This window comes from Lutzomyia longipalpis, chromosome 2 (genome assembly GCF_024334085.1).
Source record: "Lutzomyia longipalpis isolate SR_M1_2022 chromosome 2, ASM2433408v1".
In the NCBI taxonomy this organism is placed as follows: Eukaryota; Metazoa; Arthropoda; class Insecta; order Diptera; family Psychodidae; genus Lutzomyia; species Lutzomyia longipalpis.
Window position 1 is genome coordinate 2,269,302 of NC_074708.1, and position 20,570 is coordinate 2,289,871.

General features: G+C 34.7%; 1 protein-coding gene across 7 annotated transcripts in view; it reads left to right on the forward strand.

The window, feature by feature from the left end:
• Positions 1–20,570, forward strand: part of LOC129788572 (neural-cadherin) — a 273,188-nt gene that overhangs the window by 17,740 nt on the left and 234,878 nt on the right. For all 7 annotated transcript variants that reach the window (XM_055824756.1, XM_055824758.1, XM_055824759.1 and 4 more), the window contains exon 2: positions 13,650–15,564. In XM_055824756.1, coding sequence (XP_055680731.1) covers positions 14,103–15,564 — 1,462 coding nt within the window. In that variant the 5' untranslated portion in view covers positions 13,650–14,102. The remainder of the gene's footprint in view (positions 1–13,649; positions 15,565–20,570) is intronic.

Sequence of the window (20,570 nt, forward strand, 5' to 3'; positions counted from 1 at the left end):
AAGAGTTGTGAAGGAAATATGGTCAGAGAGTTGTAATTAAATGTAATTGAGGTATTCTTCGATGCTTTATGGCTTTCCTTCGTAGAATTATGGTGTCTAGTTTTTGGGCTCATTTTGGTTCCACAACACTTCTAATTTTCCGTCTGGCCGAGTTTTCGGGGGTGTGAGAGAACACAGAGTGTGAGAGCGAAGAGGGTGCAGTTTAGGGTTTCACAAAGTACCTCGGTGCACTTTATGGTTGCTCGTGATGTGCATCAAACACCCCGAATTTCAATACTTATACTGGAAAATTGCACCTTTTGGAAGGGTTCAGCGAAGGGAACTTTTCGCAAAGTTTTCAGGGACTTTTTTCTAGGGCATGTGGCACGGTTGGAATATCAAATGGCACCGTGATGATCATTCCAGGGATTAAGGTGTGCTCCGCATACAATTCCGTCTGCCAATGTCTTGTGACCACAAGTAATTTATCGTGCATTTGGGTTGTATCTAAATGGAGAAACGAAGCCATAGATCTCTATCGAATGCTCTTCTGTGTGCTGAATTAATCCCATATCGACCTGAGATCGCTCTTTTCCAATGTAATTTATGTTAGCCAATCCAATCTCAATTGACGCGAAGCTGCCTAAGGCTTGGTGAATCACAAAATTTCATTTGCTTGGCTTTGGAAGAAAATTGCAAGATTAAATTCAAAAGTTCTTTGGGGGTTTTGTTGGTTTTTCTTGAAATATTTCTCCGCCGTTTCCGTGATTTCTTTCATTTCAAAAATTTACCTTTTGCTCCTCTTCCATTAAGCCCATCATCGTCGTCTAGAATTCTTGAATATCTCTCACAGTTTATACTCGCTCCTCAATATCTTTCACCATCGCCAGGGAGTGCAAAAAAAGAGCAAACAAGAAGACTCAAAAGCGATTGATGACCGATATATTATGCGCCTCACCTTAATTGCTAATGAATTCCCGTTAAAATTATTGATATTGGTGTACCTCGATGAAATATATTCTCTCTGTTTCTTCTCTAAATATCACTCTCCTATTCACCTTTATGCGCCTTCTTCTTGTCTTTATGTTGGTGCTCTTTTGATGTTCTTCTCCTTTTGATTCTTCTGTGTGCTTCTCCACCTCCCGAAGAAAGAATCAAAAGGAATTTTATTGGTGTGTTGAATTCATATTGTGTGCTCTATGTTGCCACCATGTGGGTGTCACGAGCAAAATCGGGTATAGATTTTAATTGAATTATGGGGATTTCTCTCCATGCCTCTCAGGTGTGAACTGTCGTCGTGATTCTAAATTTACTATCCTAAATTCTTTTAAATTCTTTTTTATCGTCAAATCTCTCATACATTCCCCTGCCTAAAGACCACGCGAGCTCCATAGAAAAATGGCAGGTGTGTGATATACCTACCTCCTCTCCCCAAAAAAAAACAAGCCTATCTCATGGACAAAAAGCCATGCAATAAAGCAGGAAGAGCAAAAAAAAAAAACAAAAAATTAAGAGGTCCAGAGAATGGGCAGAAATTAAACATGAGTAGCGAGAGTTGCTCATTCAATTAGCATAAATTAATTCATTTTGTTTAATATTTTCCCGTCCGTGCTTTTCTCACACTTTTAAATTAAATTTTTTGACACGAAAAAGTTCCAGCGATGCCGCCCTTTGCTCCGCGCGCGTTCGCTGGCAATTTAGATGTCAAAAGTTCTCTCGCTCACCCCCCCCCCCCCTTCCTTCAGAATCATTTAGCGCCAAAACAGATAAATTTACATTTCATCTGCGATGATTTCTTCAACTTCTTTCAATCACATTACTCTCTGAGAGTTTATTCTTCTTCCTTTCTTTGCCCCATGGAAAGGGGTGGGTAATAAGTAAGAAGGAAGTACATTTTGTTACGAATCTTGAATAATTTTAACCGTTTCAGGGTATACAAGAAGCTTAGCAAGTATTTTGTAATATCTTTTTGGATTAAAAGTTTCAGAAAAAAATTGTTGATATTTTTTACGAAACACAAGAAACAGTGAAATCGTTTCGCCAAATAAATTAGCATCTTTTTTAAAATTATTTTTAAAACTCTGTAATATTATATTTATTGGTTTCTAAGTCATTTATAAATTAACAGAAAAAATATAAAAATAACTATTATGAAGTAAAAATACTTTGAAACCAAAGAAAAATATTTGGGTTTCTGACAATGTTTATACCTGTCTGTATAAGAAATTTATTCTTGTTCTTGCTTCGGTAAAACATATATGTATGTAGGTAGTAAGAAATTTTTAGTACAGTGGGACCCCAGTACAACGACCACTTGGTTATACTACTCTCGCGCATTGAAAATAATGAGTGTGAAGAGTACATCAGAGTGGTCGTTGTACTGGGGTCCCACTGTAGGTGGGTTTCTTAAAAATAATTAAAAAAAAAATTGACGGAGCAATTTTCGCGTTTCTTGTGTTTTTCTTACGTGTCTTATTTTCTGCGAAATAATTTTTGATTAAAAAAAAAACGATTTCATTGTTTCTAATGTTTTCATTTTGAACTCAATGTTTTTCTTCCGTTTAATTACAAAACAACTTCTAATTTTCGCAACACAATTGCCGTCGTGTTGTTGCTAAGAACGCGAAGGTTTTTTTTTATATATTACGAAACAATTTTTAAGTTTCAAAGCTCTTTTTAATGTTTCTTTACACATTTTTTGCTTTTTAGAATTCTCTTCCTTTTTTTTGGAAACGAATTAAACATTCTTGAATAATTTCTTTTTATTTGTTTCGTTTTAAAATTTCTCCCATTTCTCCTGTGACGTGTTTCGCAAGTTTTTTTCCGTTTTGAAGAAAGAAAATATTTTATAAAGCATTTTATGGCCGTTCTAATAAGTTTAGCGTCAAATTATTCAATTTTTACTACAAAGGATTAAATTTAAATGCAAAATTTGTTCATTCCTCAATCCTGAGAAACACAGGACAAGCCCTAAAATCCTAAATGATGCACCCCTTTGTATTTTTCCCCTTCAGAACGGCCACTGGGTGTGAAAAGTGTGTTTAAGAAGAAAAATGAAATGTTGACACATGAGATGATGTGTTGATGACGCTGAATACCAAAATGATGTGGTATTTACCATTGAGATTGCTCAAGTCAATCGATGGATAAAAACATTCTTATTGTGCGGGCTCTTATGGGCTGCAAGTGCTCGGCCCGAGGTGTCGATAAAATATGATAGATGCTTTTAAGATCAAACAATCACATTAAATTCTCGAATTATGTTGCTCCACTCATTTGAGGCACACGCAGCTTCCTCCTTTGCGCACCATCGTCTTTTATGGCTCAGTGAGAGGTGCTTTAAGTGGATTTCTTGCGACTGCCATGGTCCATTTTGGTTTGTTCTCTGTTATAGAGCAAAATTTGACTCCTGTGAGTGAGAGACATTTCGTTATGGTGGTCGATATATGTATGTATTTCTTGGGGAGCTATCTTTCATCGTGATGATGCCATAAATTCTTCGATGCATCGAAATTCAGCGTGAGTGAGAAATTATTTTAGTTTTTTTTTCTTCACCTTCCTATATAAAAGATCTATTTCTGGATGATTGCCTTTTACCTCTACTAAAAGGTATTTCACTTTAAATTCCTCATTTTACAACCCAAAGAATTGGGTTTGAATTTGAGAAATGCAAACCTACATAAGGAAAATGGATCTCTCTGCAGCCTTTTTGCTATGGGAAATTGAGGGATTTAGTTTCATTGGAAATCCCTCAAATCCCCCTGAGCTGGGGGACATGTGGGGCGGGAAGAGCTTAATGAAATGCTCACAGAGAAATTGGGTATATATTCAAATAGGTCGAACGAGCTGAAATTGCTCGATATTGAGGCATTTTCTCATTCTCGGGAATTTCTATCTTTTGACTGGTTTTTCAAGTGGCTTTAGCTTCTTTTTCATCCACACAGATACCAAGATGATCGATATGGGCACTGTGGAGACCTTCTCTGTCATCCACGGCGTCTACAGCTTCCAAATTTTCTTTCATCTGTCGCCTTCTCGGTGTAATTTACGGTATCTAAATTTGACAAGAAGTGTTAATATCACAAATTATTGTAAATGGAATTTGATCTTCTTATAATGATGCCTCGGAGGAACATCTGAAATCCCCCCAAATCGTGTTTCATTGATTACAATCAGATTTTTCATTCCCTTTTGACCCGCGCGTGGTGGTCAAATATATTTGTTCCATCTACTCTTGCTCTTCAGCTGCAATCTCTCGAATTTATCTGCCGCATAGCCCTCACAGCATAGTCTTATCACACTGCCTCACATTCCCAATGTTTTCTCTCACTTGAGATTTGTGACACATGGTTCACACATGGCGATCCATTTTTTTTTCGCCACATCGTTCCACTTCTGGGAATTCAATTCTAGATGTTTGAGAAATGCGAAGGAAGGCACTTTTTTCTTCAACAAATTCCCATTTGGATCGTCTTTTGCTCAGCTGCATGGGTTTTATGGCTAGAGAAATGGGTTGAAATCTCCGGCGGTTTATGTGAATGCAATTGCTTGCAAAAAGATATTGGAAATTAGTGCCAAGGAGGAGGTATTTAATGGATGTGGTGTACGTGATGAATTTATTCCAACAATGTCAGCTTGGATGGATTTTTCGAGGAGAAATTGTAATTTATTGATCGATTGAGGTTCATTTTCTTTCTCTATGATGAAATTTTTTTTGTTAAAAACTCTTAAATTAAATCGACGTTAAACGTTAGAAAAATTAGGCTTTAATCTGTGCGGAATTAGAATTTCTTTGTTAAGAAATTATTCGAAAATAATTTTGCAATAAATAAAACGTTCAAAATCGTATAAAATAATAAATCTTACAAAATTAATATAAAAAAAATCATCTAACGTTAGAAAATTCAGTTAAAAATCTTCTGTCGGTAGAAACTTGTGATGAACAAAAAGATAAAATCCGTAGCATAAAATGAAAATTATAAACATGAAAATCTTAGGCAAATTATTGAAATATATAAAATGTTAAAATATTAGAATTTATGATTTTTTTCTGAATAAATTTTCTAACGTTAGAAATTTTAATCTAATTAAGATTTACAAGAATTTCTTTATCAAAAATTCCTTCAATTCATTTTACTACAAAGATAAATTTAGAATCTCGTTAATAATAAATATAAGAAATTTATTAGAGATCACTTAAAGTTAGAAAATTTATTCTTTTATCTTCTTGTATTTAGAAACTTAAAATGAACAAAAATAATTATCAAAAGCATTAAAAGAAAATTTTCATTGAAAAAATAATTGATAAATTAGTATTAAATTTTAGGCAACAAGCGTTACAAATTATTCATTTGATAGAATAGAATATCTAACGTTAGAAATTTAGCTTCCAAACACTGAGAGCATTAGAATTTTAAATTACAAATAATGCCTAAAATTTATTTCGAATAAAGACGTTAAAATCTAACTAAATAATGTTGATTATTATTTGTTATTTCTTGTAACATTTTTATACGTTATAAAATTAAAGCTAATTGATAAAATCGTTAGAATTGTAACAAAAAGCAATAAAAATTAAAAGTAATTTAACGTTAGAAATTGAACGCAAAGCTTTCAAGCTTATCAATAGCAAATAATTTAGCATTAAACGGCCAAAAACTCAAAATTTACGACAGAAATTACCGAACGAAAATTCCTTGAGTAATGGTGTACCAATTTAATGCAGCATCTGTTCATCCCACATGATTGTGTCACATTACTATCTCTTTGCGTACTTTGCATAGTTTTTCGCAGAATTGAAAATGAAACCATCTGCAAATCCTGCTCAATTGATTTTTCTCGCATTTTCATTTCTTTCTCACTCCCAATGAGAACATGATGTTATTCAAATGCTTCTCATAGGTCAGAGCAAGTTCATCATGATTGAGATTTATTGAGTGTTTAAATCGGTCAGAGTGTTTAACTTTTTTTTTTAATTATTTGTTTATATTCTTGTCTAGTTTTGCACAACTCAACTTCGACTGAGAGAGAGATAATAAACCACAAAGATCATCGGAATTTTTCAAGTTTATTTCAAGAGATTTTTCTTCTTAGTCATTCTTTGTTTTTCAAAAAGTCATTTAGTACAGCAGAGATTGAGAAAGAGGCAGAGATAAGATTTGAAAATGGAATTTGCTGAATGAGAGGATATTTAACTAATCTAATCAGCATGGTTTTTTTCTTTAAAGAAAACTTTGATTATTTGGAGCAATAGGGAGATTTTTTTAAAAGTATTTTCCTAAGCGGGAAAATGTGGTTTAATATGTCTCGGTGGGATGTCAGGTGGATCTCAGTGGGAACCTGCTTTGGCATCTTGACGTTGGCTTCCATACACAACACACGTGGGACAATGGGACGATATTTCATGGAGATAATTAATAATAATTTACATTGTATTGTCCTACTTTGTTGTCACGTCCCCCAAGAAATGCGCGTATTCGTCACCTCCATTAGCTCTAGCTTGTTCTTTCGGGTGGTGGCGAATAATGATGATGATGGGCATTGTTGGTGGATGCGCAGAGGGGAGATGGAATCACACGAAATTTACTCCAATTCTCATTTGCATGAGAAGATTGTCACAGTGCGAGAGCGTGAAGATTCCATGGGGAGGGAGTCGTCTTACGGTGTTGAAGAAGAAGATGAAGAAAAAAAAAGTTTGGTCTCTTTAAGTGCTTTTCGATTTTATATCCGTGTTATATATAATATTTTATGTTGTTAGATATATAACGAAATTCACATGAAATACCGCGGTGATGGAGAAAATTGGGAAGACGCGCTATGGCCGGGAACGCAGTAGATGGGAATTAAATGGGGATACCCATTGAGAGTTTGGATGAAGGTGGATGCCAAAGACGAGTGGATGTTGGGTTGTTTACCAAAATTACCATATTTATGGAATAAAGTTTCCCCACCTTCCCATTCAATACTACATATCAACTACATCGACACAGAAACCAAAATCAAAACTCACTTCGCCCTCGCCGTCGAATCCCATTTACGATTGCTTATTAATACACAATAACAATATTATATGAATGTAATTATTTAATGAGACGACAAGGCATTTTTTAATTTTTAATCGTTTTCCATTAATTTTTATTAATTGCTCCCCTATTATTTTCAACGCTATGCTCAACCACTTAACATATTTCTTACGCACGGGGAGTATATTTCTTGTTTTACTTGCTGATTTTATCGCTCTTTTAACGTGTCTGGTTTGGAGTTTGATTATTTTTTCTTTCTTCTTTTTATTTGTTTTTTTTACTTATTTGCAAATGCTGAAGATATTCTATTGATTTTATAAGGATTTTACATTATATCGAAATGTTTAATCGTTTCTTTAAGAGCTTCAAATATTATCTTAAATCGTAAATTGGGTTCTATTGATATTTTAATAATTTTATTTTATTGAATCTTTTCAATTGGAATGCGGTCATAACGATTGAAAAAAGTTAAGCAAACTTTCGATAATCGTATTATTTTATTGTATAATCGAAAACGTAAAATTATTATTATTTATTTAATTTGTTTTTTTAATCATTATGTTTTTTCTTTTCAATTTTCTCTCATTGAAAGCTTTTTTGGGAAAGATTTTTGTAAATTCCTTTGAATTGAGTTTCAGTGATACGATTTTTATATGTAAGTTAGGATTTTTGCTTAAAGCTTTCTTCTATAATTTATTTCAAATAATTTGTATCGACTTGGTAAGGAAATCAGATCAGAAGATAATACTTAAAAGCTTCTTTCAAAGTAATCAAGAATAAATAGTTTAAAGCTATCCGTATTTAGCTAACCGATTTAGAAAAAAAAAAGATTTTATTTGGAGAAAAATTAAAAAATTAGTCTGAAACGTTCAAGAATTAGAAATCTCCTAAAACTTGTAGTATAAAGATAAAAGAAAATTTTAAATATATTTTTAAGGATTCTACAGAATATTTAAATTTTAATTTCAACGAATTTCTGTAAATATATCTCTTAAAAAATATCCTTTCAGAGGAAATAGAAAAGAGAATTTGAATAAGAAAACCTCAAATGCAATATAAAATTCGTGAAAAGACCATCGTGGAAAATCTTCCTCAAATGTCACATCAACACCATTTTCCATATATGTAGTATACCCAAATATTGACTTGCAGCAATTCTATTTGCTTGCCTGATTTTGCTGGATTTCATTTTTCCCTGAATTGGCAGGGTTTTAAATTGAATTTACAGCGAGAAATGCATCAGGGTGAAAATATTGAATTTCTGCGTGGAATACAGTGTGGAAAATTTAGTTTTGATGCTTTGCAGCAAAAATAAACTTCCTCAGAGGTCCTGAGAAAAGCTTTTATTAATGTTGCTTGGAAATTCCTAGAAGTCTTTTTTCTTTGCTACATCTTCGCTCTCATTTTTCACTGTTTTGTCGAAAGATTTTCTCGTGGTCGAGATAAATGTTGCTCCATTAGTGATTGGAGTTCTACAGAATAATTACTCAATTAGGTGGGATAATATGCGCGGTATTGAATTGAGGTTCAATGGAAAGAACAATCTCGTGAGATTTAGGTGGTGCTCTCTTAGAGAGTAGAGTTTGTGGGGAAGAAGAAAAGGCAGCAATTTATTGTTAAGCTATGTGTATGAACGTTCATTTCAAAGACATTTCCACGGCAATGTCCATCATTTTTTTTCTCGTTGAATAGAAAACTATTCTTGCACGTATAGAAGGAGCCATTTAAATCAATTCCACCGATCTCAGCGTGAAATGCCTGTATTAATTGTCTTTTATTAATATACGCTGGATTACCCAAGATGTGTTTCGAATGGACAGAAAGATTAGTTCTCTCTCTCTCGTGTGGCAAAAGTAAACACGAAGAGGTTGTTTGTTAATCGAACTGTGCGGGATTTTTTTTTATCTAGCTCTCAAGTCTCTTAATCCACCATCCAGGGCAAAAATGAAGCGCCGCGATCAAAACGACGAAGAAAATCAATAAGTGGTTGTCTTCTACATACAAAAAAAAAAACTCTGAAAATTCGTAGATAGGAAGGCGCACACACAGATGAGGTGGCCAAAAAATATAAATAATAATCATGCGACGATGCCAAAACTAATTACCATAAAATTTAATCTGCTTTTTTGCCCATTCTCATGTGGTCTGTGCCTGAAGTTTCTCATGGGAGTAATATGAAAAGATTTTTCATTGAAAATTCCCTATTCTAGTCGCGTTTTATTTGCATATCTTAAATTTCTCAACTGATTGCAACTAGCACTTTGAATTTCAGCGAGATGCTTTAACAAAATTGCGAGCATTTTACACTCTTAGAAAATTTATAGCTTGACTTTGTTTACTTAACCAATTTGCTGTCTATTTTATGCATGATCAGCTCATAATTTTGCAATATTTAATGGAGAATCTTTAAATACTTCTGGAATAATTAGATAAAGAAAGATTGGTTTAAGAGGAATTATAAATTTGAGGATGAGGAATTTATTCTTTGGAAAATTTTTCAGTTGAAAATGTTTGTTTTTTAGATAAATAACTTCCGGAAAAAACTATGTACGTTTAAGAATAAACTGTTTTCGTGAAAACAATGAAAAATATTTTCAATTGATAATTATTTTAGCTTCAGGTTTAATCTGAAAAACTTCCGGAATAAGAAAAAATTCTTTTTGAAACATAACTTTCTTATTCAAAACCAGACAAGATTAAGCTAGAGAAGAGACAAAAAAAATGTGAAAAATGTATATTTAGTAAAGAAAAATCTGAGCTAAGAACTTATGGGTTAACTTAAAAAAAAATACAGCAAAATAGCTTTGCCTAAAGCTTCTGGATTAACCCTTTAACGTCCAACGTGAAACATAAAAACATTGAAAAATGCGCTCTTTTATCGCGATTTTTATTCTAGGAATTTTTTTAGAGGACTTTTCTCACTCAGAACGTCTTCTTTGACCCCTTATGCGTGAATTTGATGCATTTGTAACATGGAAAAACAATTACATTCATAAATAAATGAACAAATAAAATGTTTCATGTTTGGGTCAGCGTATGACCCAAAAAACCTTAAAGGGTTAAGAGAGTTTACTATTGATTAAACCAAGTTTCTTTAATAAGATTTTTAGGAAAAAGAAAGTTTAAAAAAAAGATTTGAAATATTTAAAAGAATTTCAAGAATTCTAAGATTTAAAAATTCTCAAATTAGGGATCGATTTTTATAAAAATCTTTGCTTTTCTTTTCTTACAATTTATCAGTTATAAGATTTTTGGTATTCTGGGAAAAATCTTATAAGATTTTGACATTTTATTTGTTTCTTTAACCGAGTTTTCAAAGAAAAATTACTTTTCCCGGGCTTTTTAAAAATCATTTTTATTTATTTTCTTTTCTGGAACAACAAAAAGTCTCATTTTTTCTTTAATTGAACGAGAATGAACGATTTAATACCACCACCTGTCTAAATTTTGTAACAAATTTTAAATTGTTAGAAAAAAAAGATTTTTATCAAAATCGACCCCTTAAACTAAAAAAAAAAATCTTCAAAGATCTTTAGGTAAAAAAGATTAAAATTGATTTAAAACATTTAAAAGATTTTCAAAATTTCTAAGCTTTAAAAATTAGGGTTCGATTCTTATAAAAATCTTTATAAATCTTTAACTTTTTTAAAAACTTTTATTCTAATTGTTTATCAAAATTTAATTAAAGGTTCTTACAATATTAAAATTATTTCTCATAAAGTTCACATAAAAATCGTCTCCCTCAGGTTTTTTTTTGAGTGCAAAAGATTTAGTGAATCACATCTTAATTTCTTGAGAGTTTTGCGGAATTCCATGTTCTCTCCTATACGCATATTTGAATAATAGAAACTCACCTGAATGTTCCCGTATTGGGCTCTCACACCGAGTCCGAGATGTCCAAGAGAGATTTTGTCGTGGACTCGTGGGGAGCCCCGCGGTACAATTGGATTGCTGATGGAGATTTGGAGATCCCATAAGGAAGAGGTGTATGAGGTCTTTGGGGGGCCCATGATGATCATCTCGTTCTCTGCATTAGTGTCATTAAAGTTGCTTTTTGTTCCTTCTCTCTCTGCCTCCCTTTTTGTCGAATTACTCTCGCTTGACTTTTTTTTTCTTGGCTGTTTCCGCGTCTTTTAGAAGTTGGATAGAGGAAGAATGAAAAAAAAAACTGTGAGGGAAAAGAGCCACCAATTGCCGCCAAAAACGTGCTATGCATGGGCAGAAGGAAGAATTTGTTGAATGTATTATTCATACAAGTTGATGTTGGGTACAGGTGTCATATATGGGTGGGAAAAAACGAGTGGAGGAGCCCCTCGCACTGAAAATCAATGAATCCGCCGCTTTATGCGGGTTCGCCTATGTTGCCGTGTTGCCTTTTTATAATCATTGATGTCCAACATGAGTTACAATGGAGCTACATAAATATAGAGGCAGATAGTGGAATGGGGGGAAATCGATTTATTGTGGCATAGTATCATGCAAATTTATTGTCATTGATAGTATTGTGGAGGCACTCGTTCTTTTTTTTCTCACCACACACCATTCCTTCCACATATCTGTCGTACGAATTGATTTTATTTATCCCCCTCATTCGCATCATTTTCCCTCCCAGCAATGTTGTGGGAAAAAAAAACGAAATTCTCGCGAGAGAATATTCAGCAAAGCTGATTAGAATTTTTTGGCGCCTATCAGATTCTGCGAGGAGACTTTTGGCGAAGAGAGCGCTAAAAACCTAAGGCCATGATGGATGTTCTATTCGCGTATAAAGTACCCCCCTAATTGAGTCCATTTATATGGAAATGCGTCAACAATGACTTCATGTGTTGATGCCTCGTTCGCAGTTCATTTCGCCCAAAAGACGTTCTTCTTCACTTTACATTGCTGATGCGAGACAAAGAGTCACACGTTTTGTAGATGATGAAGAAAAAAAACTAATCTGATTTAATCATTGTTTATCACTTCGAGGCAGCCCAGTGAGGCATCTCTGAAATATTACAATAATATTTAAAAGTCTTGCGACGTATTAGTCAAGCATTTACGTAGCCGGATTTTCTTCTCCTTCAATTTTTCCTTCAACACCTTTTGCTAAACTTTAATTTATAACTCGCTTGTTTCCATTGTTTGTCCTCTGAAGGTTTCTCTTAATTTTTTTCATTAATTAATTTTTAAATTCTGCATATATTTGTCCCATAATTTTAATAAAGAAGATTATTTGGGAAGGAAGGAGTCTATTCATTTTTATTCATGCCCATGATTTTGATAAATTAGAAAATGAAAATCGTCCAGAGTAATTAAAAGTTCGAAGAACATTTAAGACATATCAAAAAAGTCTTCCATTTTCCATTTAGATTTACAGGAATATATTTTCCCATTTTACAATATTTCCCCTTTAACGCATATGTTTCAAAGCTTCGACTGATGGTTTCAAGATAAAAGTTTATCGAATCACTACTGATTAAAACCTAGAAGCATTGGTTTTAAATTTTTTTAAGAAAAATTAAACGCAAAAATGCATTCGAAGTATTAAGCATATGCTCTAGTGCTATCAATCAGTTTTTAAGGTGGATGATTATTAATTGTGATCTGCTTCATGCATTTTATGAAAAGTAGTTATACAAATGGGGCGTGGTTTATGTTTTTTCTCTCTTTTTACGCATTGAATAGTTGCAGCATAAGCGCTAGAGATTCCAATATTTTTTTTTTCAAAGCAAAAAATCATTGATTGGGGGTATATTACTGCAATGCAAGAAGCATATGCATTAGTGTTTCCATTGAATAAATCTTTTAATTGTTTTCTTTTTCGAGGTAAAAATTACCTTTTGAAGCAGTTGCGCATATGATTCATTCAACTGAATGAAAAATTAAGATACAATGGGGAATGTTTTATGTGTTTCTGTTCATTATTTTTTTCATATTTTCCCAGCAGATTTAATATGAAAATATAAGATTTATTTGGCCTTTTTATTAAAACAAAAAATTGCTTCTGTAATTTTTGCATAATTTTTTTTAAATGTGAACAAATGTGAATAAAGTCCTTCAAAATATTTCACGATATTTTTAGCAATTTTTTTTTAAATCAAACTAAAACTTTAAATTTAATTTATAAAAATCAATTTCTAGGTATTTAATGACCTTTTTCTTTCTCTTCATGAGTTCCTTAATTACCTTCCCACTTATTAAAAAAAAATCAAACAATTTAAAAGCAACAATAAAAAAAATAATCAAACGTTCTTTCCCGCCAAAAATCGAAGCTATTTTTTGGGATTTTTTATGCTTCACACAACTCACGTGTTCGGGGCCCGTGTGGCACCTTGGAATCAATTATTGGAATAAATTCAACTGAATGGAGTCTCTCCACGAAGAAGATAATCGATTAAATGACTGAATTTATCTGCTGCACGTTTGAGTGGTCGCCAAGACAATGGTCACAGTGGGTCTTTTAGTGTCGCATCGATGGTGATAAATGGCCCCATGTCAATTAATCGTATTTAGAGATTTAATGGGATGGGTTTTAGTCGTTTTTAGAGTGTGTGAGGGAGACAAACACACGCACACCCAATTTGATCCTCGCACCCACATGCCTTATGCTGCCTTATGCTGCCTATTTATGCTCAACACTAAAAGAAATATTATTCTATTGAATTTCAGGTGATGCGCCCGAGACAATGGTGTCATAGTGCTGCGATGTTTTTGCTGTAGAGTTACGGAGCAGCGAATCTCGTGGTGTTGTTGTGTGCAGAGTGGGAAGATCCCATATCTCAGTGGCTTCATTAACCAAGCGGATGCCCCATCGTGGACTAATGACTTCAAATGATGCTTAAGCTACCACAAATTGTGTTGTGCAGAGAGTGAGTGATTTTCAATTGGACCGGTAGACGCGGTGGGAAAGGTGAAAGGTGTGTTTGTGAGACAAAATTGTGGGTGAAGCGATAAGATTTTGGGTGCAAGGGCTGTAGAAGAAGAAACAGGAGAGAGAGCCCCCAAATTGCCGACAAAGAGGACGGCAGTGTAATTGGCACAACACGAGCATTGTTGTTCCAACCAATTGACTTATCGCACGATCGGAGATCTCAATCTCCGTGGACTTCCGACTTGGCCGCTATGCTACGTGGCGGCGGGAAGATGAGAAAGAAGAAAGACTGGTGGATGGGTGGTTTGGTGATGCTCGCCATCATTGTGGTGGCCGTAGCAGAGGAGGCACCCCTTGTGCCATCACTGATGGACTTTGAAGTGGCCAAGAATGCCCTATCGCTGGTACTGCCACATGACACATATCCCGGCTATACGGTGAAACAGCTGGAACCATCGAATGCAACATCCTTCCATCAGCCAGAGCACGATCAAGCAGCTCTGAATTTTCGCCTCTTGGAAACCTCGTACTCCAAGTACTTTACAGTCCTCGAGAATGGGGTGGTTATGACAACGGGCGACCTATCCCCGCTTGTCAATCAACCTGTTCACCTGACGATCCTCGAAGAGACCCCCAATTCAACATCAACCCATCATTTGCATCTCTTCGTGATGGATCGCAAGGATATGCTGCGTTTCCCCGGAGCAACATTGGATACAGTGGGTGAGGTGATGGAGAACCAAAAACCCGGAACTCCTGTCCAAGGAATCCCCCATCTGCAAGCCAATTCAGCCAGTGGTGGTCGCTCAATCAGCTACCGCATCATCTCCGGCAATGATGACGAGGCTTTCGCACTGAAGGATTTAACAACGCAAAAAATCAGCAATGCCATTTCCATTGGGGAAGGTGAGAAGTCCGAAGGAGTCATCCTCGTTACGGCAAAATCCCTCGATAGGGAGGAGAAGAAGGACTACACGCTGACAATTGAGGCAGCTGATACGGAAGGTATCAATAAGGCCATTGCAAAGATAGCAGTAACAGTGTTGGATGTAAATGACAATAGGCCCGTCTTTACGCGTCCTGAATACAAATTCTCAATGGCCGGCATCAAGAGTACCGACCTCCATGGGAACTCCACGGTGTCCTGGCCACGATTCAGTCGCCTCGGGCATGTGGAGGCAAAAGATGAGGATGGAGATAAGGTGGCCTACAAACTTCTCACCCCCAGCAACTACGTCATCATTGTACCCCAAACGGGAGAACTCCTTCTGGCCAATGAACCAGATATGCAGGAAATCCTCGTGGACGTCGAGGCGCACGATCTACGCAGCCCCAGCCTTGCCAGTGCAAAACCAGCGAGAGTTCTCATTGAATTCGTCGCCCCGGAGCCTGTGCCAATGATTGTGCAGCACCTCTCGCACGATGCCATCAATCAGCATTCCCATCGTCGTGATAAGCGTCGTGTCACGCGTGCGGTGCGCCCCACGAAGAGGATTGAATTCACAGAAACCGATGGGGATACCGATGGGAAGATTGTCTTCCAGCTGGAGAAGGAAACGGACAGGGAGACATTTAAGATTCGCGATGAGAATATCTGGGTGGGTGTGGAGGCAAATGGAGCAGTGCGGGTGAAGAAGAAGTGGGACTACGAGGAGCTGGGACCCGAGAAAACCATCGATTTTTGGGTGATCATCACGAATTCCGGACACAATGGTGAGCCCATTTTTCCTCATTACTATTCCATCTTGTTTTTTTTGTGATGCTGCATTTCCCATGGGGTGCAAAGGGTTGGGATGGATTGTTGACGCTGTACAAGACGTTGTCGGCTAACATTTGACAATAATTTGAGGAATTATGTAGAGAATTTTGTGGAGTAATCAATGGAACGGCTTTTTTTGTAAGAAAATATTTTAAAAATTCTTTTCAAAAAAAATTATTTCTTGAATTCTAAAATAACAAAAGATAATATAAAATAAATAAAATCATAAAGATATTGAAAAGATAAATTGACAGAAGTTCTTTAAAATGATTTTTTAACTAGTTAAAACTAGAGTAATAACTTGAAAAATTCTCATAAATATAATATTTATTTATTTTCTAAATATTTTAAATATTCTTAATCAAAAACTTGAGAATTTTTTTAATTCCTTGTTAAAAAAGATATTTTTTATCTCATGCTATAAATTTTCCTAAATATTTTCTTTAAAAAAAAATATATATATAATTCTTGATCTAAAAATGTAATTTTTCATCAAAAAAATGTATTTTTCGAGTTAAAAATGTTTATTCAATCATTAAGATTACTCAAAAATCTTCTTCATTATTTTATAAGAATTTTCTTTTCATTTATTACCTATTTTACGAAACAAAAAGATTTCTTGTTCGTTTTTTTTTAAGTTAGAAATGCAATTTATGAGCAGAAAAATTTAATTTTTGACTAAAAATGCCATTTTTCGCTTGAAAAATGTAATTTTTGACTTAAAACTGTAATTTTTGACTTAAAAATTTAATTTGTGACTTAAAAAAGTAATTTTTGATTTTGACATGTTAACCAAACTCGAAAAAATAATTAAGATTATTAAAAAATCTTCTTCGCTAATTTATAAAGATTTCTTTGCCTATTTTACTCTGCAAAAAGCTTTTTATTCGTTCTAAAATATTGTCAAAAATACAATTTTTGACTTAAAAATGTAATCAAACCCTTAAAAAGCATTTAAGATTGTTTGATTGTTTCTCTACTCTTTCTTTGGGGTTTTTAGATCAAAATTAATGATTTTCAAAAATATTTTCATAAAATAATAATAATTAAAACTTCTCCCTGAATTTATTCTCTACATTATACCTCAGAATTGTCGGAATTGTCTACCCGTCAAAAGCTGTAGACAATCCATCAAGCACAGCCCCCGAAAAGTGTCCCATTTCTCATTTTTCTCGGGTGGGGCTTTTCCATGTTGTTGATGAAACAACGTTTTGGGTGTTGTATGAATCTCTGGGAAATATTCCGTCAAAAAAATGCGCCATCCCCTCCATGTTTTTAGCCAGAAAATTGCGCCTCTTGGATATTTTCTTCCATTCGATCATGAATAACAATATTTTCCCCGAAACTGGTGTGCCTCTGCCATTGTACCCGGCAAATATCCAATTTGCAACATGAGATCCATAGATGATTATTATGATTTATTTACCAACGCCAGGCACTGTGTGAGAAATTTATATTTATGCTACATAAAACTCACCCCTTCAAATAACACCCCATGTCGTCCCTGACGTCATTTTACGCTGCGCCTGGCACATGGCCGACCAATTTACAACGCAGCTTCCACACAGGGGAATTTATGCTTAATAATGCACCTCTCGCCCTGTTTTTTGCTGGTGCTGCTGCTCAGCATAGAATTGAGAAAGGAAAGTCTGCATGTTTAGGGCGACTCATTGAGCATGATTAGTTGCAGCCTTGGAATTTGGGAATGTCGCTTTTTAGAAAAGAAAAATAAACTCATTCACGTCTTAACCCATCGACGACCCTCCATTTAAAAGGGTTTTAGAGAAAAGGGAAAAAAGGGGTCATGCGCTTGTTATGTGGGTACACACCACACAGCAAACAAACCATTTTCGGAAATTCAATTAAGTCCGCATATGTATTTTAAGGGGGTTAGTTTTGCATATGGCAAAAATTTAAAGCTCAGGGCTTATTACGTGCGAACATTGAGAGAGAATAATTTTCTGCAATTGTATTTGCAATGAAAATCTAATTACAAATTTGGTTTTGGATTTCGTAAGCTAATGGGATTTGTAATCAGGTTTTAGAGGGGATGAAATTTGGGAATTTACAATGTATTTAGGGGTGAGATTTTTGGTTGCAAAATTAGGTTATTTTGTTGGTGGGAAATTGAGGAAATAAAAAATATTCGGAATTTTTGGTTTTTATTCAGGAAATTTATGAATTTTTCATTGATTTTCCATCTAGAATTTCAATTATAAATATTTTGACAGATTGTGAGAAAAAAATAAAGCAGAACATCGCTGCAATTTTATATATAGAATTCGTGTAAATTGAGGAAAATTATTTGCATTTTTTTTAAATTTTCCTTCAATAATTTTCTTAATTTCTAAGTAGAATTTTTAATTGAAATATTGGGAGGAAATAATAAATAATTTTCCTAAAATCGTGTGAATTTTGTGGCTATAAAAAAGTTAAGGATTCTATGAATAAATTTAAGAGCTCTGCAGCATTCCAGCGACGTTCTGCTTAATCTTTTTATCCATTTAAAAGCTTTTCCGAATTGTTCTAAGTTTAAATTTTATTTTAAAATTTAGATTTCTTTTCCAAAAATTAAGATTAATTAAAAATAATTGCTAGTATTTGCAAAAAAAAATCTTAAGGTTTTTCATGCGTCTGCCGCAGTCTCAGTGCCAAAGTCTTTTTTTTTTGGTGGGTGGATTGCGGTCGAATGATAGTTTGTGGTGTGGGAGGGCGCGGTTTTCGATCTTCAGCGGTTTCTCAAACACAAATTGTCTGTAACGTTTCGAAGGTTTATTCCCTCTTCATCAGGCCTACTTTTTTTTAATAAGCAGAAGAAAGAAATCTTCTAATTTCCAAAAAATAGCCTAAAATAACAAACTCTCATTGAAAAATCAAACAGCTTAATCATGCTGTAATTTAATGATTCTCTATGCTCGCCCAAATGTCTTCAGCTGAGAGTCAGTTCAGAGGCAATGGGTCAAAAATTCCACTCACAGTTTAGATGAAAATTCCTTCTGTGAACGTATCAAATAGGCTTACTCATGTAATAATGCGCTTCAACTTAATTTTACGAGTGTGCTCTCATTCTCTCTTTTACTTTAGAAAAAAAAGGGTTTCATTTTTTGCCCTTTTCTTGGTACAAGGTTAATCCCGCCATGGATTCTCTTCTTCTTTTCTAAGGCATTTTCTGTGAGATCATAATTATCGTGAGCTCGACTTTTTTATGACCCTGTGTGTGTTTTTCTCTGGAGGGCTTTTTTGGCCATGCTCAACAATAAGTGCATTGATGGGCTCAGATGACAATTTATATGGAGATGAAGCGTTCTTCGTCGATGCATCATTGCGGGAATTTTGTGCGATGAATTGCATTAATAGCGATGATAGGAGGAATATAATTCACTTTCAATTAAGGGGCAATTGTGAACACTTTACATGTGAGCTGGGTCGATTGGGAGGAGGAGGCACATCACATAAGATAGGGGAGAGAGAGAGGTTGTAAAATGAAAATTAGATCATTACTTTGCGAGGAGTTTGTGTGGCCTTATTGTTCGTCCATTTGAGAATGCCAGAGGCGAGAGAAATGAAGCTCTATTGAGCGCTCATAACAACATCATAAAAAAACAAAAACTTATATTGAGGAAGTAGTTGAGGAACTAAAAAGGATGCGAGGGTAATTAATAATAATGGCCAGGACAATGCAAACGGAGGGTATATGTAGTTCTCTTCAACATACAAAATTTCCTTGTTTTCTGCTTCAGTTCAGTTTGTTTTGCGCAAAGGGGAATGCAAAAAAAAATGCCCTGGAAAATATTTTCTACAAGATTCTCATTCTCTCTCTCTCTGTGCGAAACATTCTTTTGCCCCGAACATTCCACCCTGTTTTTCCATCGTAGCGACTTTTATTCTCAACTTCCGGTTCTTTCATATCCTCTCAGTGCTTTTGCTCATATTGTCCGACACTATATATTTTTTTTCTTGTTGTTGCCTCGCCGTGTGGAAGCCATTCATATAGCCAGGAGGTTCCACGAAAAAAAAGGAGAAGCTTGGTGTGAGGATCCTTTTTTCGCGCCATTTCTGCACCATCCATTTGCCATCCATTCTGGCTAATCTTAGCTCGGTGTTTTCCTTCTTATTTTCCTCTTTTTTTGTGTACTTCTTCAATGCGCAAACTTCCTCCACCCCCAAAGAGGAGGAAGCTTCAGTGGTATGTACAGATGATGAATTGTGAGCGGAATTTAAAGATAAAAAAGGAATTCAAAGTGAAAAATCAGCTAGCTCTCACAATGGTTGGTGCTTGGAGGCTACATACAACTCTCCATAACTTCTCAATTACATTGCACACAGTTGAAAGAGAATATCCCGCGATAGATGAAGAAAAAAAAGCATCGCTCTTCTCACCCCCAAAAAGATGAAGACAATGAGGGTCTGCTGAATATTATCCGAGTTAATAAATTGGTTGCACACAATAAGCGTGAATTGAGTTCAAAAGCAAAAGAAAAATAGTCAGTGGAGAGACTTCTTTTTTTTCCACATCTTCTTCATTCACTTTTGAGTGCGAGAAAAAGAAGGAAATTTTCTGGAGAATGTTAATTGAAAAATGCAAGAGAAGACTCCTCAAGGGGATTTTCAATTGATGAGAAGAAGATCTGTTGGGTTTTCTAAGAATATATTGGGCGGAAGTTTGATTCTCTGTAGAGGGTACTTCATTTATCGCAATTTATCGACATTTTGCTAAAAGGAACTTTGTTAGAAAATTAAGCAATTGCGGATGTTTGCACACAAATACAAAGTTAGAATTATTTTCTCTATTAGAACTGAGAGGTCATTGATAAGGGGAATAGTTTTGGGAAATTTAGAACGTTTATTAGAATGAAAAATAAATTCCTAAGAAGTTCTTTAGTTTATTTGTAAAATTATTCTTTAAAATTATCTATTTTTAACGGTTAGAATTATTCTTTCAGAAAAAAAAAGATTTGAA